Source organism: Drosophila bipectinata, chromosome 3R (assembly GCF_030179905.1).
Source record: "Drosophila bipectinata strain 14024-0381.07 chromosome 3R, DbipHiC1v2, whole genome shotgun sequence".
In the NCBI taxonomy this organism is placed as follows: Eukaryota; Metazoa; Arthropoda; class Insecta; order Diptera; family Drosophilidae; genus Drosophila; species Drosophila bipectinata.
The window spans coordinates 27,963,399-27,985,146 of NC_091739.1; the positions used below are offsets into that span (position 1 = coordinate 27,963,399).

A 21,748-nucleotide genomic window follows, 5' to 3' on the forward strand; every position below is an offset into this window, starting at 1 on the left:
GGTCCATTCTGAGTCAATAGAGATGGGATGCCACGATTTACCGATAGTTTCAGTATTCAAAAATATTTTATTTAAACTACATATAAATTATAAATTAAACAAATTAAAGTAAACTTATGCTAAATCTGAAAATAATACAATTATTTTATTTAAGGCCTTATTTAAAATTTAAATAAAATAATTGCCATTCTCTCTCTTTAAGATTCTGCAGGTTCCACTTTTTCCCACCGGTGGCGCTGCAAAGCTTCGTTGTTAAGTTTTTTTAATTTCAAATCTCCCAGCTGATTATACATTAATATCAATACGTAGAAAACGGATAGTCGCGGATTTGTAAGTTCGTGATTTGTAAAAATAATTAAAATAGAAGGAATAAGATCTTCTCTAAATTTTATATAATCTATAAGAATATAAGGGAACTGAGGCCAGAATAGATGTTACATCTGAATAGCTGTCTCCGGCAGAGCCAACAGGTTGTTTGGAATACACGTGCTCGTAGGCGTGCTGTGTAGCTTAGTCAAAGGTTAATTGAATTTAAATAGTATTAGAAAAAGTATGATTCGCAAGGTGCCGCTGATTGTAATCCTCGGTTCCACGGGCACCGGCAAGACGAAACTATCGCTGGAACTGGCGGAGCGCTTTGGAGGCGAGATAATTAGTGCAGATTCCATGCAAGTCTACACCCACCTGGACATAGCAACCGCCAAGGCCACTAAGGAGGAGCAGGCGAAGGCCAGGCACCATCTTCTGGACGTAGCCACTCCGGCCGAGCCCTTCACAGTCACCCACTTTCGAAACGCCGCGCTTCCTATACTTGAGGGACTCCTCTCCAAAGCTAAGCCGCCCATTGTGGTGGGCGGAACCAATTATTACATTGAGTCCTTGATGTGGGACATTCTCGTGGACTCTCAAGAGACGCATGCCTCCCACTTGGAACTGAAGTTGCAGGAAGATGAACTGGCTGGCATGTCCACCTTGGACTTGCACAAACACTTGGCCCAAATAGACGTGGGTAGTGCGAACCGCATACACCCAAACAATCGCCGCAAGATACTGCGAGCCATTGAAGTCTACCAGGCCACCGGGCAGACGTTGACCAACAAGCTGGCGGAGCAGCGCGGACAGCCCGGTGGCAACCGATTGGGCGGACCTTTACGCTACCCCCACACCATCCTTCTGTGGCTACGGTGCCAGCAGGACGTCCTTAACGAGCGCCTAGATGCCCGAGTTGATGGAATGCTGAAGCAGGGCTTGCTCCCGGAGTTGAGAGCATTTCACAAAGCCCACCACGCTGTCACAGTCCAAGCGTACACATCGGGGGTCTTGCAGACCATTGGCTACAAGGAGTTTGTACCATATTTGATGAAGTTTAATGAACAGCAGGATGCAGAGATAGAGGAGTATCTGAAGAATCACAATTTCAAGCTGCCTTCTCCCGAGGAACTTAAGCAGGAGGGTCTTCCAGAGGGTCTAGAAACCCTACGTAGGTGCTGCGATGAGCTGAAGCTGGTCACTCGACGCTACTCCAAAAAGCAGCTAAAGTGGATCAACAACCGGTTCCTGGCCAGCAAGGATCGCCAGGTCCCAGATCTCTACGAGCTAGACACCAGTGATGTGGGCGCCTGGTCGGAGGCGGTTTACCAGCGAGCGGAGGCCATCATTGAGAGCTATAGGAATGATGAAGCCAGTGGGATTCAACCCATGGCTAAAAGAGAACATCCTGGAAGCGGCTTGGATGAGGAGTCTAGCCACTTCTGTGACATCTGCGAGAGGCATTTCGTTGGGGAATACCAATGGGGTCTGCATCTCAAATCTAACAAGCATAAACGCCGGAAGGAAGGGCAAAGAAAGAGGGAGCGGGAGCAGGAAACTAAACAAACAATGGAAGAACTCCAGGAGAAGAAGCAGAAGAGAGCTGACGAGGGGGTACCCGAGGAGGTGGAGGCAACCATCAGCCGCGTCACTGATACTGATAAGGAATTGTAAACCAGTCTCCGGCCTGGCAATAAATGTACCTACGTAAATTTGAGTCATTTGTTGTTGTTTTCAATTCCAAACCGATCTGCCGGGGCTGCTGATGCAAGCGGTTTGGGGAGTAACTCTGATAACCCTACACCTCTCATAATGGGATCTGTAGACCGTAGACCGCAGGGGAGGTCGTTGCCTAGCCAGAAAAGCGAAAACGCGAAAACATGTTTGTGCACCGCGTTCAGTTTTTCAGCCCCAGCCCATCCAACACCATCCATTGACTTGTCTCGTCTTTCATTTGCATTTCAGTCTTCCAACGGATCAGTCGCAGGAATCAACAGCTCTTAGACTTCAACCATGAGCTCCAACAAGATTGGTAAGTCTATGATTAGTTACATTTTTAATGGTTTTACGTAAATATATGTTTCATTTTTTATTTTCTGGAATAATTTTTATAATCTTGAACCGAAATCTACTTCCAATCGGCAGCTCTTCTCAGCGTTTCGGACAAGACGGGCCTGCTCGACTTGGGAAAGAACTTGGTAGCCCTCGGCTTCGAGTTGGTGGCCAGTGGCGGCACTGCCACCGCCCTTCGAGGATCTGGACTGAAGGTCAAGGATGTATCCGAGATCACTGGAGCCCCCGAGATGTTGGGGGGACGTGTGAAAACTCTCCACCCGGCCGTGCACGCCGGAATACTGTCCCGCACCACCGACACCGATCTGGCCGACATGCGCAAGCAGGGCTTTGATCTGGTCCAGCTGGTGGTGTGCAATCTGTATCCCTTCACCAGCACCGTAGCCAAGCCAGACGTCACCCTGGCCGATGCGGTGGAGAACATTGACATTGGGGGTGTGACCCTACTCCGGGCAGCGGCAAAGAATCACCAGAGGGTGACGGTGATCTGCGAGGCGGCGGACTACGACCGAGTGTTAACTGAGCTGAAGGCTGCGGGTGACACCACCCTGGAGACTCGTCAGGCTCTCGCCCTGAAGGCTTTCACCCATACTGCCAGCTACGACGATGCCATCTCGGACTACTTCCGGAAGCAGTATGGATCTGGGGTGTCTCAGCTGCCCCTGCGCTACGGCATGAACCCCCATCAGAAACCAGCTCAGCTATTTACCCAGTTGTCCCAATTGCCTTTGAAGGTGTTGAACGCCTCGCCGGGATTCATCAACCTGTGCGATGCCCTCAATGGCTGGCAGCTGGTCCGGGAACTGAAGCAGGCTCTGCAATTGCCGGCTGCCACCAGTTTCAAGCACGTCTCCCCAGCAGGAGCCGCAGTGGGCGTAGCCCTGAACCCAGCTCAGGCTAAGCTTTGCATGGTGGACGATCTTTACGAGCAGCTGACTCCTCTGGCTACGGCCTATGCCCGTGCTCGCGGAGCTGATCGTATGAGCTCCTTTGGCGATTTCGTGGCCTTGTCGGATGTGTGCGATGTGGTCACCGCAAGAATTATCTCCCGAGAGGTGTCCGATGGCATTATTGCTGCTGGCTACGAGCCCGAAGCTCTGGAGATCTTAAAGAAGAAGAAAAATGGCGGCTATTGTATCCTGCAGGTTAGTGAACACCAATAGATGGACCTAGAATTTGAGACAACTGAGATGTTTCCAGATGGACCCCAACTACGTGCCCTCGCCCGTGGAGCGGAAGACTATTTTCGGCCTGACTTTGGAGCAAAAGCGCAACGATGCCGTCATTGATTCCTCTCTTTTTGCCAACGTGGTCAGCAAGAAAGGTCCTCTGCCCGAGGCAGCTGTGCGGGATCTGATTGTGGCCACAATCGCCCTTAAGTACACCCAGAGTAACTCCGTATGCTATGCCCGTGATGGCCAGGTTATCGGCATCGGCGCCGGCCAACAGTCCCGGATTCACTGCACCCGCTTGGCTGGAGAGAAGGCCGATAACTGGTGGTTGCGTCAACATCCCAGTGTGGCCGGCATGAAGTTCAAGGCTGGAGTGAAGCGAGCTGAGATCTCGAATGCCATTGACAACTATGTGAACGGAACCGTAGGCAAGGACATGCCCTTGTCGCAGTTCAACGGAATGTAAGAGCCCTTTACCTTTACGTATTTGGAGGATTCAAATTAAAATCTTGTATCCATAGGTTCGATAAGGCTCCTACCCAGTTGACTAACGAACAGAAAGTGGAGTGGCTGAAGCAGCTTAATGGCGTGGCCTTGGGCTCCGATGCGTTCTTCCCCTTCCGGGATAACATTGACCGTGCTAGACTGGTAAGATTACTCTACTTTCAATCTTCTAGAGCTTTCTCCAATCCTTGTTTATCTTTTCAGAGTGGTGTCTCGTACATTGCCAGTCCGGCCGGCTCCACCAATGATGCTGGCGTCATTGCGGCCTGTGATGAGCATGGCATCATCATAGCCCACACCAACTTGCGATTGTTCCATCATTAAGGAACAGGTTGCCTTGAGTATACGATTTTCTTTACGAATATTACAGCGAAAAGACATTTTATAACCAGTTAATAGTAGTTACAACATTTTATCAACTATTTTTGATATGCATTTTTAGAAACATAAGAAGTACCCCCTAACTGCCTTATCTCCATTCCGAATAAAAAGCCACTTGCCTTTTACTTAGTTAAACAAACGCTGCCTCGACTAAATGCTATTTATTTCAAAATTAGTTTCTATTAAATGTACAGTTCGAAAGTCCACCCGAGCTCCAGATCCTGGACGGATCCTACCGGCTACGCTGTTTGCGACAGGCACCGCGACAATTGCACAAAAATACGATGAATGTGACGAAGAAGACGACCACCGAGGCCAGGACGAGGGCCATTGTGGTGGTCTGATCGTAACTGGACATGGGATCCAGGATGTGCTGCTGTGGCAGCAGCTCGAAGTCGACTAGCACTTGGGTGCCGTTGGGCGGCGGGCAGGGCTGCTGCACAATAATCTCCTGGTGCTGAACCTGCAATTTAGGATTTTGTTTGAGCCATGTGGAATCTAGGATAGGAACTTCATCTTAACACCCACCTGCTTGTTGCGGCACAGCTGCAATCCTGCGGAGTTTGACAGTGTCTCGGCACTGTATTCGTCCTGAACCAGGACGGGCAGAAGCCAACGCTCTGGCGAAGCATACTGCAGCCAGGTCCAGAACTTGGCCAGGTTCTGTGGATGCACCAGGTAGCCGCCCACGACGGCCAGGCCCAAAGTAATTAGAGCATTCACAATGCTGGCCGAGACTTTGCAGGGCAGAAGATGGGCACAGAACAGGGCCAGGGTCTGGATGAGTGTCAAGTAGAGCAGCATGTAGCCTGAGGATCAAAAGACATAATAAAAACCTTTATTCTGGACAACCCTATCTGGATACTTACCCATATACAAGTAGATCCCCGTATCACTGCTATTGGAATAAGTATAGAGTCCTGCCATGCTGTGAGCTGGAAGCAAATAAGCCAGCCAGATGCACAAGCTAGGGAATAATCCAAGAAGACTCTGGATGGGATATAAAAAGGATAATATGTATAATTGAAATAATTAAAGGAGTATCTCCACCCACCTGCACAATAATATAGAGACTTCTGGAGTAAAGACCCAGCCTTATGTCCCGCTCCGCATGCCTTCGATCCTCCTGTGTGTCGCGAATGGTGAGCATCACCAGCGGCCAGTAGACCAGGACCATGACGCAGTGGTGGTAGCCCAGTCGATCGTGGTAGCTCAGCTGGGGATCAGAGGCAGGAACATCCCAGAAGATGCAACCAATGCAAAGGGAGAGCACGGCTGCCGCGATTAGCTTGCTGATCCAGGTGAGCAACGATCCTGGCTGCTTGTATCCTGCGAATCTCTTGATCAAGGCACTGATCTGGCCAAAGAAGCCCGCCTTCAGGGTGAAGTTCGGCAAGGAGGCGGGCGGAGCGGCTAGCGGGGGTTCCGAATTGATTTGGTCCCAGGCATTGGCTAGAGACTCGATCCTGGCAGAGGACTCCAGCATAGCTGCTGCCGACAGATCGTCCAAGGTGACCAAGTCCACTGGAAGAAAAAGAATTATATTAATATGATTGATCTGGTGTTGGGGCTTCGAAGCATAATATCTGATATTGAGAAGCTAAAGGTTGAGTTTTGCATATTTTATTGATAACTGATTCTAAAAATATTGTTTTCATTATTCTTTAAAACTGGTCCAAAACAAAAAAATAAATTTAAAAAACTGGAAATGTTTGATTTTATTGATTTTGATTTCAATTGCTGAGAATGGCTAGGTAGGTGACGAATGGAAACCAATAACAGTGCAAAGTATGAGTACAATATACTTACAGTAATAATCCGCCGGATTCTTGAACGGTGGACATGGGTAACCCAATTCGCCCATGTGTCGTGGCAAGTCCGCTCGACTGCCAGAGAAGACGGTCCGTCCGCCGGAGAGCAGCAGCACGCCGGAGCACATGGACAGAATCTCAAACGTAGGCGGCTGCAGAGTCATGATCACTATGCGACCACCGCTACACCATTGCCGCAGGTATTCCACCAGGAAGAAGGTGTCGAAGATGTCCATATTGCTGGTGACCTGGTCCAGGATCAGGAGCGAGGATTGCGCCAACAGTTGACAGGCCACGCTCAGGCGCTGCTTCTCCGAGTGAGTCAGTGTGGAGACATTCGAGGCGCGCACCGTATTCAAGCCCAAGTCCTCAATGAGGACATCCATGCGCTCCTCCAGATCGCTGCGATCTAGAGGACCCCTCAAGGCTGCATGGAAGTTTAGGGTGCACTGGACACTCATGCGAGGATCCAGAGAGGAGACCTCCAGAGCCGGCACATAGCTGCAGAGCTCCCTAAGGCCGCGTCGATTCACCTGCTGTCCGTTTATGAGGATCTCCCCGCCCAGACGCTCACTCAATCCGGCCAGACACTCGGCCAGGGCACTTCCCTCCCTCTGCGAGGTGGCCATAATGGCAAACAGATCGCCGGCCTTGGCCTGCATGGAGACGCCGCGCAGGCAGGGATTCACATCTAGGCAGTGCACCTGGATGTTCGGATAGATTAGGCCCATGCCCGACTGTTTCCGACCGTTGTGGATGTTTCCGTTGCCATACTGCCTAGAGCTCCCGTACAGCCTGGCTTCGTTATAGTCGTAGCCCAGACCAGCTCCGGCATCCTGGCCCAGTCCAGCGCCCAGGAGATCCGCCTCGCTGTGGGATCTGTGCCCGTAGTGCTTGCCATTGCCCATGTACTGGTGCTGCTGACTCTGCATCTGGTGATGGTGCTGTCCCACCGCTATGCTGGCTCGGCTGTTGGCTTGACGCAGTGCCGCTGCCGGCACTCCAGCACCTCCTCCTCCGAGCTGGGCCCGTGACTCGGGACGCGAATGCGGCATCCCACCAATGGCACGGAAGTCGGACTCGCTTCGATACTTCCGCAGATTCGGTGGCACACGACTTCTCGTGGTCTCGTTGTCACTGCTGTCGTAGCCACTGCTGCCGGCACCTGGCGGGGCTCCAGAGCTGTCACGGAAGGCGCGGTTGACCCTGCCCCGGACTCCGCCCAGGGCACTGGAGCCACCAGGACCGGGGCCTGGACCGGGACGATGCGATCGCTGTGATCCTGCATTTGGAGGAAAAACGCGTGGCAGTCCAAACTTCAAGTATGTGTACATATTGGAGCCCAAAGGAGATCTATAAAAGAATAGGGTTTCAGATGAATATAAGGTTTAAAAATTTTAATAAATATTTTGTATAACTCATCACTATTTTATTATTTATCAATTTATTGTAAAACTTTTATTTGATAACGTAATTTTCTTCAAGTGTAGACTCCAATCAAAAGCTCGAACTTGTACTTGAAAATCATTATCGCCTTATTGTGCTTGATTATTTCTTATTTAAGTGGGAGGGGGAACTCACTTGGGGCCGTAGCGCGGATGATTTAATATGGATTGGACTGTGGTATCGCGTAGCTGGAAATTTCCATATGGCAGCGGTGACTTGTCCGACGAACCCAGGGCCGAGTCGGTGAAGTCGGAGTTTAGATTTTGCCTAATAAATAGAGGGCAGGGAAATGGATATATGTACATGTAACTAGACAGTAGCGGGCAGATGCGGTCAGCTGGAGATGATTAGGGGGCTTGGCCGCCATCCGTCTCTGTGGCCTGCGTTCAATTTGGCTCTTTATGGCATTTGAACTTCCGCCCCGTGCGGTTAAATCAACCGTCAAAACTTCATTCCGTTCGACAGGTGCAGCTTGGCAAACAATAGTCACACCCATGTCTGGATGTCTGTCGGGGATTTTGCCCTCAACACTCACCTGTAGATGGACCAGGCGTGCAGATCTTCGGATGCCGCCGGTGGCAGTGGGGTGTTGGGTCCATGTGGCACCGAGTAGCGTCGCTCCTCGCGTGACATCTTCTTGCTGCTCGAAAAGTTGCTCAGCTCCATGATATCTGCAAAGAATACCGTGATACGGGTTAGAGAGTCTACGGGCCAAAAGCGTAAGCTAATTCGGAGATTCAAACTGGGTCAAGAATGCCGCGAGAATGGCTACACTGTTATTACTCATAATTTGCGGGAATTAGCCTAATGACAATGCCCACACATCTACACAACCACACGCAGTGGCAGAGTTGGAATCGGATTCGGAATTGGAGTCGCAGTCGCAGTCGCAGCCACAGCCATTGTTATGACAAAAGCGGAAATTGTGTCTGATATAAAAAGAGTGGGGCGAATCTGAGACACTCTAACAATACCACACTGACTGTAACAAGATAGAGTATCACTATTTATAATGGTTATCAAGTATATGAATTTATATATCTTATTATATTTATCCCGTTAAAACAAACTAATTATCTACAAAGACCCATTTCCAGCGTATCATTTATGAATTAAATATATCTTTGGGATTAATTTTCATTCGCCATACGTGCTTAATAAATATTAGCCATAAAGTATAGCCAAGTCTCATGTTGTATACTTAATTTCAAGTTTGTTTTACGAGTTCTTTTGTGTTTGGGCAAACTTTATATCTCTTGGAGATTCTTAATCTGAAAACAGCCAAGACAATGACACCTAATCGGGCTTATGGCTTGAGTGAAGGAAATCCAAGACGTCGGCCATAAGAACAAAGCCGACTGATTGCCTCACCAAAGCCACCGTATAGCTTTTAATTGCCTTCCAAAAATAAACTGCAAAAAATGCATGCAAATGAACCGATTGTGGCAGATACAGAAGTATCTTATGCAACCGAAAGGCAAACAAACTAATGCGGCCCAGACGCTGTCGCCGGATTTCTGGGAACTTGGCTCGGATTGGATGCAGTGCAGCGAGGCGTGCGGATTTCCGCTTTGGAGCAGTGCAAGCCGCAGAGATTACGTAGTCAAGTGTTCTACAAGTGGCATGGCGAAAGTGAGCGGCTCAAGATACTCACTCGCACTCGTAATTACAAGATACTCTGCAGCAGGCCGGCCGAAAGCGAAGCTGTGTGAAGGGGGCGTTGCCCAGAAGAAAGCCCGGATTACGGCATGCTTTCGCCCAAGACTCTCCAACCGCAGTCCGAGGAACTCGTCCGGTGTACTAATACTTTTAATTGCGTGTTAAATTCGCCTTAATTAAAATCACTTGTGCCATAATCGCATAAATGGATTTTTCTCTCGCCAGCTCAACGCATTTCAGTTTATGTTTTTTGTTTACTATTATCATTTCTTTCCCCCACAATTATTTGCCTCTGTTTTCTGGTTCAGGCTGGGCTTTTTGTTGGTGCAACCGTTTTGCCAACACTTGGCATACACAGAGTGAAAGTGGAAGTCAGGGAAGGTGGTTTCAAGACCCGCCACCCAGGGCATCAATGGGAGCTACCCACACAGAGTCGCGGATACAGTACATACTCGTATAGTATCTGCTCGGACTATATACTTTTGTTCGGAAAGGGGCACTGCGAAAAGCGGCATCTAAAGCACGGCTTTGTTGTTATAAATGAATGGTATTGGGGGCAATGATACGGCTACGACCACGAGACAGCACATTGATTTATGCGATCACGATGCGCTGCTGAAGCCAAAAACCGATATCTAAGTATCTCCTCGTACGCGTGTATCTACGTATCTATCTATCTATCCATTGTTCGCACAAGTGCGTGAAGCAAAAACATTCCGAGTGGCAGATGGCAGAGACAACTAAATTTTCATTTGGTGGGGGAAAGTAAAAAAAATGATAAATATGGCTTTTAGTTTTAACCCAGTGCCTGGCAATTGTATTTTAAACTATCTCAATTGGGTTTTATTATGTTTGGGTGAGAAAACAAAACTGACTGATTGAATGGATTGTTAAAAAATGAATTTCTTAAGGCTATGATATCTCATTTACTGATTAAGCAAAATAAACAAAAACTTCAACCCCCGAAAAAACTAGAGAAATTAATGTCTCAGCACGTTTTCGAGGTGATTTTGTTGCATTTATAATTAACACTGTTGAACAAGGTGAAAAATAAAATAATTATTTAAGAGATATGTCTTCACGTTGTTAGTTAAATTTTATGAAATTAATTCTACAGATAGTCTTTTCAAAAATCCTAAAATAAGCTTCCTAAAGCTTAGGATTATTTTATAACAGTTCCCATAAAGATAAATATTAATTGCCAATTCCTTTTGGGTGGCCTTCTATCACTTTGTTTTTTAAGCCAAGCCTTAGCTGACTTTATCAGATCGCCAGACTGGATACCACACAACAAACACCAAGCTGCAGCTGCGGCAAGACAAACAAAAAACAAAAATAAACCCAAATATCCCGACACTGGCAATGCAATGCAGTTCCGCTGGAGTCTAGCACAGTTACAGCTGCAGACAAGAATTATATCATAGTCTTGATTAGCTGGCCATAAACAATGTGGCAATACGGCCAAGTGGGTCACTCGATCATGAGGCATGATCTCCGCATGAGGGTAGCGGATATTTGCCTGTCAACGGCCAGCCGGCCTGCTGCTGGTACTGTTGCCGATGCTGGTGTGAATAAATCACAAATGCGCTAAGTAATTGGCCAACGGTTATTGGCAATAGCTTAGCTTAGCAGGCCGATTAGACCAATTGGCAGCCAGCTGAGTGTCAAGCTAGCCGCAAGATGTTTCAGTAGGAATCCCGTTGCTGTCATTCAAGATTCCCGTTTGGCCAGATATGTACATGCATCTATGGCCAAGTCCCAGTCGGTTGACAACTCAAGAACCGTTTGCCGTTCGAGGAGCATTGATGCAAAACTGCAGTTAGACACGAGCTTCGACCACGACCACGACTTCGTCTCCACCTCCATGTTCATGTCCAACTACAAATCCAACTCCAACTCCGGTTTTTTTCGGTCACTGATCGCTGGCTTGTGCGCACATTTTATGATTTAATGGAGCGAGACCAAGTGGCTCCAAGACCCGGTCCCGGCCATAACCATTTGCGGCTCTCTCTCTTGTCTGGGGGCTGGTACTTGATTGCCCGCAAGTCGAGTGCGTTTTTCTGCGCCTGATTGATCTTCCAAAGAGCTGACCTGCGGTTCGGTTTCGGTTCCATTTCCATTCCCACGCAAAAAGCCCCATTAAATTGGGTTAGCTACGCCAGCAAATGAGCCGGGCTTTTCATTTCACTGCCAGCTCGAAACTTGTTACCTGCAGCAGCAACAGGTAGGTCACTCAAAATCAAAAGCTGGCCTTTGATGGACGAACTGCCTGACTGACTGACTGGAGAGGAGGAGCTGCTTGAGAAACAAGCTGCTGACACAAAGATCTCTTCGCCGGCCTAGCCAGTGAGAAAGTGAAACTCTTAGCTTGTGGCATAATTTGTTGCCTCCACACGGGTCGTATGATAAATGCCAACAAAATATTTTTGCGACTGCAGCCAAGACTGCCACAAAGTGGGTCGCAGTTGCAGTTTTGTAATTTGCAATTAATAACACAAAGGAAATGGCAGGCAGAGCGAATCATGAATGCACTACAAGTCGTTAAGATTTTATTAAGATGGGAAAAGTTAATAAAAAATTAGCCTTTCTAATTGTCTTGGAAAATACTTGCTAATTTATTAAAGAAATTTAGAAAACATGAAGATGACTCGAATAAAAAAGTGCTTAAAAAGAAAGTGCTTACATGCTTAATTAAATAACCCCGATTTAAAGTTAAAATATTGGTATGACAAACATACCTGAGCAAATTCTGTTTTATCTGAGCATCAAAGATCATTCCAAGAATTCTCGACAAAACCGCAAAACCCAAAACTGGCTAATACTTAAGCCCAAGTGATGACTTCTTAAAATAAATATAGACGGTTGTATAAGCCGTAAAACCCCAAATACCCTTCCGAGGACCCACACACTTCGCATGCAGCTGAGGGGCGTATTTTTAGAAAGGGGCGGTGATCGAGTGATGACTAATACCGTAGTCAGTGCAGATGCAAATTAATAATAAACAAATTAAATGATTGCCAGCCCGTGGCCAGCATTCCACGCTCGATTCTGTAGACAAAGCGGTTTGTTGAACTTGTCCGGCAAGATGAAATTTTTTTATATTATTAACATCCAGAGGAAAGACATTCCAAGAGAGGTTCGCTGCGAGTGTATGTGTTAATTGAACACTCGGGTTTCGGAGATTTTTGTTCGGGTTTTTGTTTGATTTTTAGCACGTTTTTGTTGCTGTCCGACAAAAGCGAGTATGCAAATTGCTGACCACGTTTTGCGATAGATGCTAAGGTAGCCATTCCGTCCATCCCAGCCAGCCAGATAAGCGACGGCAGTCGGTCAGCCGGAGTGACGGGCACGCAGGGAAAGAGGAATCTTGGAGCTGACAGTGCTTCGAGACATGTGAAAGTTTCGGATGCGTAAATTGATTATGAGAGTGCGGGGAAACGCGATCAGAGATGGGTCCGAGCCCAGCAGGTGAATAAGCCAGGCACTGAGAGAAATGGACTAGTATTTTCATTCTTTTAGTAGTCCAAATACAAACAAGATTAATTGAATTTTAATAAGCTAATGAAAAACCAGAACAGCTACCATAACTGACCCTATTCCATAGAAAATGAAACTAATGAATGTGGCCCACAAATCGCCGAAATTGGCCAATAGCTGTCGCAAAGTCAGCGCCAGAGCCATAACCAGAAATGAGTTAACCGACTGGCAGAGCTGGCAGAAATGCGAGCACAAGAATTCCGCCACAGCCACTCTGCTGACGTCGCCTCTGACTGGGCTGACTGTGACCCCAAAAAGCCAAGCTAATGTCATGCCGTCAACGAATATTCGTCATGGCTGCATAGCCCCCTCAGCTGCTGAGCCGCCTCCCAGCCACCGGGCCGCAGAACCACCGAATCGTCGAGCCACTGCGGTGGTCTCATTGCGGTGTTGGCTTTCAGCGTGCGGCTCGGCTTTCAGTTTTCAGTTTGGCGTTCAGTTTTCGCTTTGTGGTTAGAAAAACTCAGGCAAGGTCAGTTTTATTAATTGCCCAAACGGTATACGAAACTTTGCTTTAGTTTCGGGCATCTTTACAGGCAATTAACGCTGAGCAGCTAAAACCAAAACAAACCCCCACAAACGAGCCGCCAACAAAACACTTTCCTGTATTGCAACAGTCTTGTGAAAGTGGCCAACAATTGTGGGTAAAAATTTGCATGCGAATGCCTCTCCTGGTGCTCCCCTACCGCGCCACACACGTGTGCCAGGCTAATTGACATAAATTCCATGACAAAACCGAACCAAAATAGACAAAAAGACCAAGTATTTCCTCTGCGTCTGTCAGCCATTGCATGCATATAAAAATGCGAGAGACAGACCAATTTTGGCCAAATTCCCGAACACACCCAGAAACCCAACAACCGGGTCTTAGGCGCCAGCCTTACACTTGAAAAAATGTATCTTAGTGCTAAAAAATGTTCATCCACATGGGTGTGGATAATACAATTTTTTATAAAAATTCAAATCAACTGATAAGAAACTCTCTGAATAATACATTGAATGGTTTTACATTCAAAAGATTTTTTTATGCTAATATTTCGTGTCAGTGCAAAAAAATGCGAGTTGACTGAGTGACATGGATTCGAAGTCCGATTAATTCGAGGCACGTCTGTGAGTTGCCAGTGCGAGTGAATATCCATGTCACAGGGGGACTCATCTCCATGCCCAACTATTCTGATTCTATGTCAGAGCTCCAGGCCTGTCGTCTGTGAACTTGAAGTGAAATGAAGTGAAGTTCTTTTCTTTTTTTTTACGGTCATAAAAGTCACGAAGTGTGTGTAGCCGTGGCAGAGGCAGTGAAGATACTTACTTTCTTCACCTAATTATGCAGCTGTTCTGCTTCTGCTGCTGCTGCTGGAGCGGCTGCCTCTTCTCTGATGTTTTAATTTAATTATAATAAAAAGGAAATTAACTCGACGTGGCTGCATGTACCGTATCTATCAATGCACACAATTTTCATGGTCGCAGCTTTTAATGGCCCTGTTGTGTGTCTGGAGAGTTTTCGAATTTGAATTGGAATTTCCTGCCCGTTGAGTTTTCACTTTAGCCGTCCGAAGGGTCATCTCATCATTTTGATGCTGACTTCATCCTCCGTCAGAGATCATTAAATCCCATGATTCATACGGCTGGAATAAACCAGCGACTAAGTTCAATTGAAAACAACATCTACTGCGATTGGAAAAAGAACAAGTTTTGGCCAACAAGATGCAGCCACACCTCACAGTCGGTAGACCAAGAGAACCAAACGAAAACCCGACTAGACCCAAGACAAAGACTAGATACCAGATACTATATACCTCTGGGTATCCCGCCCCAAATCCCGCTCCCGCTGGGAGTCCCGGGTCCAAAACTCACCACAAAGGCAATAACTGACAATCAATTCAACTTAAGCTGCCTCCGTTGGAGCTGTGGCCGCCGCGCCTTCAACTTTTGTCTAGACTCCGACACCAAGTTTGTGTCTTAAGTCTTTCGTTTATTTTTTCTGTCATTTTTTCCTCCAGTATTTGTTTTCTTTTTTGTCGGATTGGCATCAAAATTGTTCGAAATTGAATTACGGCCGCTTTGAGATCTTGTCGCTGCGGTCAGCTTCTAAACGCTGTTTTTTATGGTGTGCCCAAACAGCAGCCACAAATCATCAGGCCCCGTTAGCGGCTATAATAATACTGTTAACTAATTTACGCCAGCAACAACAATGGGAAAAATGTTGGAAAACAAAACACCAAGTCAGCGCAGAGAACAAGAAATCATTTTTCGGAAGATATCAGCTCTCAAAAGAATATCAGCAGAAAGAATACCTTTTCTTTTTCAATGAACATGGCCCTAACAGCATTCTAACGGTTCGTCAGCGACATGACGGGCTAATTAGGTGCGAGTAATTTGTGGAATGGCTGATGGGAATTTGCATTGCAAAGGGATATCTATCTGCCTATCCCTGAGAATTGTGCTAAGGCCCCAAATGCGGAATCGTCATTAAGCTTGTTTTCGATGTGAAATCACGTTTCTCGACCCAGCATTTTTTGAAAGTGATTGTCCGCGAAGATTGGCAGCTGCATCGAAATTGCAAAATGATTGTGAAAGTTGCTTAGCCGGCATGGTTATTCTTTATGAGATGATATGGGTAGTATACACTAAGAGATATAGTATTTATGGATAAGATTTAAAGGGTTTTTCCATTAAATAGGCAGCTATGTTGGTTAAATTAGCAATATGGTTTGGTAATGCGTTTCATTTCCTTTGAAAATGTATATATCCGGTATTCATTTCATTTAAGCCATAAAAGTTCATGAATCGTTTACCAAATTTAAAATAATACAGACATTTATAAGCATGTAGCTCTTATAGATTCATGAATATTTTAAATATAAGGTTTTTAATTCATTTAAAATAGGTTATTTCGCTTTCAATATTTATTATTTATTTAAAAAATATAACAATATATGACCAGAAAGGAAATGACTGCAAGCTGTGGGCAGAATCAACAAAAAGTGTTCCCCAGAGAGCCCAGAACCCAGCCGGCCAACAAACAAACAAACTGAAACTAGTCGTCGCCGTATCTGTGAGATACACACTCGCCCCTGCCAAAGAAAGGCAGGAAAGGCAAGACGAGCAGACAAACGCGCACACACAATAAGTCGAGTCGAGTTGGGCACTTGGCCATGGCTCTGACTCCCAGTGCGACTCCAACTCTGGCTTTGGGTTCTGGTTTTGGTTTTGGCTTTGGTTCTGCAGGGCGCAGAACTTGCACAGTGGTGAGAAGAGGGGGGCGTGCTGGAAGTGGTGGAAGCACTCGCCGTAGAAGCTGGCAAGAAACGTTTGCTAGACAAAACCCGCTCGCGGGATCTTTGACCTGTACTGGTGACGACGACCAAGACTGCGGGTTCTTTTTCTGCTCGCTTCTGAGCAGAAGCAACAACGTGGTGGATACTCAACAGGCCGAACTTCAACTCGAACCTTAGAGATACGAGTGAGGCGAGTGCACGAGTGTTTGTGTGCTGGGTGAGTATCTTTGTGTCTTTTTAAGGTGGCAAGTGCTGGTCCGTGGTCGTTGGTAATACAATTAACAGTAAATACCAGTTGTACGTACTCTAATTACTTCTGCGGTGGACACATTCTACGGCATTCATTCATGGTTAGAGGCAATAGATGCTTTTGTATCTGTAACACTTACTCTCAAGCTTAGCTACCGGTGATTTTGAATTCGGTGGATTATCTGTTTACAGCGATATCTGCATATTCCACAAAACGCACACACACTCACACGCGTCACTTGTTTTATTCGCTTTTTTATTTGGCGTTTCTTATGGGAGAAGCACTTTGTTGTATCTATTGGTAGTTCCAACTAGAAAATATCCACTTTGGTATGCACTTCCATGTCGGCGTTAACAAAAAATTGCACTTACGCGAGTTTTATTTAAAAATTCGAGTTGCCTTTTAAGCCGAAAACATTTCAATTAGATTTCCATATGCGATTTTTTAAGAGGTTCTTTATTTTTTTATATTTTTTTAGCTTTTTTTTGTGTGTTGTAGCGCCGTGCGCAGCCAGGTGAGCTGGAATCGTTCCCAAGCGCGGTTTGGTTGCAAGGCAACTCTCTCGGAGCTCGGCTCGAAGCGAACTGAGCACTGAACTTGGCCTCGGCCGCCATCTTAGCCCGCTGCTGTCTGGCTGGAAGTTTGGCTCAAAGAGCGTCGATTTCCAGTGGGAGCTGGAGTGGCTTGCTCCCCAATTGGAATGGCTTAGCAGCAGTGGTTGTGGTTCGGCAGCAGTTGCGGATCAGTTGGAAGACTGCGCTCAGTTGGTTTGGACGTGTTCGCGGAGGTAAGAAGTTTTAAAAAAATATTCTTAAGATTCTACCAAACTATTTTTTAAAACATATCATTAATAAAGCTCAAAAAAGATTTATTATATTTTATTACCTTTTTAAAAAAAATAATTTATGAATATTAAGATATTACCTTAAAAGTTGTTTAAGCCGTCTATGAACAACTCTCATTCTTCTTTTGGCCCTCTCTCTATTTTAGCCTCTCCTCTCTGCTACCTGTTGGAAGTCAGCAACCACTCTTGAGCCACGAACAGCGTGTGAAGAGCCGATACCAAGAAGTATAAACAAACAAACATTCTGCTCTCTCTCCCATTTTCCAGCCAGTGGTGGCTATGAAAATGATCGGAAGCGACTACGTACTGGAAGCCCACAACATTTTCCACACCACCGAGGCAAGTGGCAGGGCCCAGACACTCTTCCAGCCGGAAAACTCATTCCAATAATGCTTTTTATTGTTCTCCCAACAGGTGGATGGTGGTGGCTGTTTCAATGGAGCCGGCAACTCGGCCCTGGTGCTCAAAGGTGTCAACCTCACGGTGCACAGTGGCGAAGTTATGGCCATTCTGGGTTCAAAAGGTATTGAACTAATATATATATAATATATTTAATTATTTTATAAATTAAAATATTACTCTTAAATTACAGGCAGTGGAAAACGAGCTCTTTTGGATGTGATTTCAAGACGCGCTGATGGAGCCACTCGTGGTCAAGTCCTGCTCAATGGATCACCACTCTCCAAGGCCTTGTTCCAACAGCGTTGTGGTTACGTTACTCAGTCCTGCTCCTTTGTTCCAGGCCTGACAGTGGCCCAAACCCTTCACTACACGCCTACGATAGTGAGTAAAAACGATAAAGTTGATTAGTTATTATACCCTTGCAACGCAGTGAAGGAGACATCTCCGACCCTATAAAGTAGTATATATATATATATATTTTTGATCAGGATCACCTCCTGATTTGATATAAGCATGTCCGTGTGTCTGTCTGTTTCTATGCGAACTAGTCTCTCATTTTTAAAGTTACCCCAAATGGAAAAACCCGATTTTCAAGGGATCCCATCAACAAAAAGAGACAAAAAATCTAAAAAATATTTTGTCTCAAGATTTAAATGCAGAATGGTGGAAAATCGATCCAGAAATCATTTAAGGTACTCCGCTTGAGAATCGGATGAGAATTGGGGAAGATGTAGCCATCACTGTGGGCCATATAGGGAAAACCCCATTTTCAAGGGATCGCATCACGAAAAATGGACAAAAAATCTAAAAAATATTTTGTCTCAGGATTTTGATGCAGAATGGTGGGAAATCGGCCTAGAAATCGTTTGAGGTACTCCGCTTGAGAATCGGATAAGAATTGGGGACGATATAGCCATCATTGTGGGCCACATTGGGGAAAGCCCATTTTCAAGGGATCGCATCACGAAAAATGGACAAAAAATCTAAAAAATATTTTGTCTCAGGGTTTTAATGCAGAACGGTGTAGAATCGATTTACAAATCGTTTAAGGTACTCCGCTTAAGAATCGGATGAGAATTGTGGAAGATATAGCCCTCACTGTGAGCCCTATAGGGGAAAACCCCATTTTCAAGGGAACCCATCAGAAAAATGGACAAAAAATCTTAAAAATATTTTTTCTCAGGGTTCTAATGCAGAATGGCGAGGAATCGATTTACAAATCGTTAAAGGTACTCCGCTTAAGAATCGGATTTGAATTGGGGAAGATATAGCCATCATTGTGAGCCCTATAGGGGAAAACCCCATTTTCAAGGGAACCCATCAGAAAAATGGACAAAAAATCTTAAAAATATTTTTTCTCAGGGTTTTAATGCAGAACGGTGGAGAATCGATTTACAAATCGTGTAAGGTACTCCGCTTAAGAATCGGATGAGAATTGTGGAAGATATAGCCATCACTGTGAGCCCTATAGGGGAAAACCCCATTTTCAAGGGAACCCATCAGAAAAATGGACAAAAAATCTTAAAAATATTTTGTCTCAGGGTTTTAATGCAGAACGGTGTAGAATCGATTTACAAATCGTTTAAGGTACTCCGCTTAAGAATCGGATTTGAATTGGGGAAGATATAGCCCTCACTGTGAGCCCTATAGGGGAAAACCCCATTTTCAAGGGAACCCATCAGAAAAATGGACAAAAAATCTTAAAAATATTTTGTCTCAGGGTTTTAATGCAGAATGGCGAGGAATCGATTTACAAATCTTTTAAGGTACTCCGCTTAAGAATCGGATGAGAATTGTGGAAGATATAGCCATCACGGTGAGCCCTATGGGGGAAAACCCCATTTTCAAGGGAACCCATCAGAAAAATGGACAAAAAATCTTAAAAATATTTTTTCTCAGGGTTTTAATGCAGAACGGTGGAGAATCGATTCTAACTAACGGTTTTTTAAATAAAATTCTAATAAGAATTCTATATATTAGATCGGCGATATTTGCGATAAATATCCAATCCTAACCCCAAGGGTGTATCACTTCGGCTCCGCCCGAAGCTAGCTTTCCTTTCTTGTTGTATAACAATTTCAATTGTTTTAGATGAGTGGCTATCTTAAGAGCTCCAAAGTCCGCCAAGTTTTGGCAGATTTAGCCCTCTCACAAGTGGCCCACAAGCGAGTTGAGTATCTGAACATTAGCGAAGCCCGACGTCTGGCTATTGGCATTCAACTGGTCAGAGATCCTGGTGAGGATTAAACTTTAAAATTTTCATTTTCATTAAAGAATTTAATTTAAAACCTGATTAAATTTTTAGTCATGCTCTTGCTGGATGAGCCCACTCATGGTTTGGACCCTTTGAGCGCCTACCTTCTGATATCAATTCTCTCAAACACCGCCAAGAAAACCGGATGCGGAATTCTGCTTTCGTTGGAGAAACCCCGATCTGATGTATTTCCTTTCCTGGATCGTGCTCTGTTCCTCTGTTTGGGCGGAGTGGTGTACTCTGGTGGCACTCGTGCCATGCTGGAGTACTTCCACGGCATAGGATTCCCCTGTCCCCAGCTGGAGAATCCCCTGATGTACTATCTCTGCCTATCCACTGTGGATCGTCGTAGTAGGGATCGATTCTTGGAGTCAAGCCAGCAGATTGAAGCTCTGGTGGAAAGATTCTCGCGGGAGACACCTATTTCAGATGCCCCATTAAATAATATGGGTTCTGGGAAGGTGCCCCTAGCCTATGGAAAACCAGGCGAGCTCAAGGTCTGGGTGATGCTTTACTTGTAAGTTCTGAATGGATTTGGCTTTGTTTTATTAAATCAAAAGTAATATTATTCCTTTGTTCTTCAGAAAACTTCTAGCTTCCACATTCTCCTGCGGCTTGGTGGGCATGAAGACCCTATTCCTGCGACTACTCCTCCTTCCTTTGGCCATGAGCATGCTCTGGGCTTTCTACATAAATGTGGGAGTAAGTAATAACATTACTTGTTATTGTAAGCCCTTTGTCTAAGCCCTATTTATGTTTTTTTTAGGATGATTCTCATGGTTTCTTCACCAGAAACGGATTAATATTAAATATCTTGGGACTGTCTTATGGCTGTGGAATTTTAACAACCATATCACTATGTAATACTTCGAGGTTTTCCTTATTGAAGGCTTCTTAATAACTAAAGTATTTGTTGCAGTTCCCATTTGGCGTAAAAAGTTTTCACAGGACACCCCTGAGGGTCTTTATTCTGGCACAACTCTTCTCATTGCCTACAACTCGGTTTCCATACCTTTTTCTGCCATTTCTGCAGTTATAGCCAGCTGTGTGGTTTATCCGTGAGTTTTTTTGTTATTTAGATAAAGTATATTCCTTAATGCATTATTTTCAGACTCCTGTTGGATTCAAAGTATAATAATGGCATGGTTTTCGCCTATTTGTTGGTGGCCCTTTGGTCGAGTTTCGTTCTGGCAGAGCAACTGTCGATTACCTTCCTCCTGGTGGTTAAGGTTCCATTTAATGCTGCCATTGCGGTAACCTACGTCCTCGTGATTTGCATCGCCCTGGCCAGTGGAACAGTGCGCTCCTTCAAGGGACTTCAGCCCTGGTTGCAGGACAATACCAAGGGCACTCATACCCGCTATGCTTCCTCCTTGCTGCACAGCATCGCCTTTCAGTCCCGAAAACTCAATTGTACGCCCACGGCTTCCGTCATTTGTCCCAAACCGGCGGACTTTATGCACGAACGTCTGGGATTACCGGATCCGGATGTAAGTTTTAAACATTTTAAACATATTATCATAAATTAATTTTAATGTTTAATAGGAAACCATTGATGTGGCTGCCTCCTGTGCTTTTGCCGTGGGCTTGGCTGCTTTCAACATGCTCCTGTATTTGTTTCCCATGCCACGATGTGTCCGTCAAAAGTTTAAGGACTAGTGTCTTGATATTATCTTGGACTTGCATTTAATTTAAGATTTCTAACTGTATTTTAATTTAATAAAAAACGCAATAGCTTCATAGAAAAACGACTCCGATTTTACGAATTACATTTGATTTTATTTACAAGAAAACTTAAAAACTAGTACAATTTCGTAGTGAATTCATT

The 21,748-nt window shown here is 45.4% G+C and overlaps 4 protein-coding genes across 5 annotated transcripts; 3 read left to right on the forward strand and 1 right to left on the reverse strand.

Annotated features, from left to right (window-relative positions):
- The first annotated feature begins 240 nt into the window (after nucleotides 1-240).
- LOC108118561 (bifunctional purine biosynthesis protein ATIC) lies at nucleotides 241-4,578 on the forward strand. The gene is made up of 6 exons (XM_017231313.3): nucleotides 241-330; nucleotides 2,275-2,341; nucleotides 2,455-3,527; nucleotides 3,583-4,016; nucleotides 4,076-4,202; nucleotides 4,263-4,578. The coding sequence occupies exons 2-6, from the start codon at nucleotides 2,323-2,325 to the stop codon at nucleotides 4,380-4,382; spliced, it is 1,773 nt and encodes a 590-aa protein (XP_017086802.2). The 5' UTR covers nucleotides 241-330; nucleotides 2,275-2,322; the 3' UTR covers nucleotides 4,383-4,578.
- Nucleotides 350-2,026, forward strand: LOC108118562 (tRNA dimethylallyltransferase). The gene has a single exon (XM_017231314.3). It carries the CDS (start codon nucleotides 553-555, stop codon nucleotides 1,981-1,983), a length of 1,431 nt encoding a protein of 476 aa, XP_017086803.2. The 5' UTR covers nucleotides 350-552; the 3' UTR covers nucleotides 1,984-2,026.
- A 7-nt stretch (nucleotides 4,579-4,585) lies between the features above and the next one.
- LOC108118560 (uncharacterized) lies at nucleotides 4,586-16,993 on the reverse strand. Of its 2 annotated transcripts, none has more exons than XM_017231312.3 (8): nucleotides 16,560-16,993; nucleotides 8,232-8,367; nucleotides 7,832-7,963; nucleotides 6,249-7,603; nucleotides 5,494-5,963; nucleotides 5,309-5,429; nucleotides 4,968-5,248; nucleotides 4,586-4,902 (listed from the first exon to the last, which is right to left on the reverse strand). In XM_017231312.3, exons 2-8 carry the CDS (start codon nucleotides 8,360-8,362, stop codon nucleotides 4,672-4,674), a joined length of 2,721 nt encoding a protein of 906 aa, XP_017086801.2. In that variant the 5' UTR covers nucleotides 8,363-8,367; nucleotides 16,560-16,993; the 3' UTR covers nucleotides 4,586-4,671. The 2 variants fall into 2 exon arrangements, with proteins under 2 accessions (XP_017086801.2, XP_043067725.1); XM_043211790.2 differs by lacking the exon at nucleotides 16,560-16,993 and adding an exon at nucleotides 16,476-16,494.
- Nucleotides 16,994-17,152: 159 nt separating this feature from the next.
- LOC108118577 (ATP-binding cassette sub-family G member 5) lies at nucleotides 17,153-21,618 on the forward strand. Its single transcript, XM_017231336.3, has 11 exons — nucleotides 17,153-17,207; nucleotides 17,411-17,603; nucleotides 17,679-17,787; nucleotides 17,857-18,047; nucleotides 19,758-19,902; nucleotides 19,972-20,437; nucleotides 20,505-20,622; nucleotides 20,687-20,780; nucleotides 20,840-20,978; nucleotides 21,032-21,410; nucleotides 21,466-21,618. Exons 2-11 carry the CDS (start codon nucleotides 17,544-17,546, stop codon nucleotides 21,577-21,579), a joined length of 1,815 nt encoding a protein of 604 aa, XP_017086825.2. The 5' UTR covers nucleotides 17,153-17,207; nucleotides 17,411-17,543; the 3' UTR covers nucleotides 21,580-21,618.
- Nucleotides 21,619-21,748: the final 130 nt, after the last annotated feature.

What these genes read in the sequence shown, in the direction of transcription:
- LOC108118577 (XM_017231336.3), top strand. Translation starts at nt 17,544, where the DNA reads ATGAAAATGATCGGAAGCGACTACGTACTGGAAGCCCACAACATTTTC. An exon ending in CTTTCTACATAAATGTGGGA is followed by an intron (nt 20,623 to 20,686) that starts GTAAGTAATAAC and finishes TGTTTTTTTTAG; the next exon opens with GATGATTCTCATGGTTTCTT. An exon ending in TGGGATTACCGGATCCGGAT is followed by an intron (nt 21,411 to 21,465) that starts GTAAGTTTTAAA and finishes AATGTTTAATAG; the next exon opens with GAAACCATTGATGTGGCTGC.
- LOC108118562 (XM_017231314.3), top strand. Translation starts at nt 553, where the DNA reads ATGATTCGCAAGGTGCCGCTGATTGTAATCCTCGGTTCCACGGGCACC.
- LOC108118560 (XM_017231312.3), bottom strand. Translation starts at nt 8,362, where the DNA reads ATGGAGCTGAGCAACTTTTCGAGCAGCAAGAAGATGTCACGCGAGGAG. An exon ending in GAATCCGGCGGATTATTACT is followed by an intron (nt 5,964 to 6,248) that starts GTAAGTATATTG and finishes TTTTTCTTCCAG; the next exon opens with TGGACTTGGTCACCTTGGAC. An exon ending in GGGGATCTACTTGTATATGG is followed by an intron (nt 5,249 to 5,308) that starts GTAAGTATCCAG and finishes TTTGATCCTCAG; the next exon opens with GCTACATGCTGCTCTACTTG.
- LOC108118561 (XM_017231313.3), top strand. An exon ending in TTGTCGCAGTTCAACGGAAT is followed by an intron (nt 4,017 to 4,075) that starts GTAAGAGCCCTT and finishes TTGTATCCATAG; the next exon opens with GTTCGATAAGGCTCCTACCC. An exon ending in ACATTGACCGTGCTAGACTG is followed by an intron (nt 4,203 to 4,262) that starts GTAAGATTACTC and finishes TTATCTTTTCAG; the next exon opens with AGTGGTGTCTCGTACATTGC.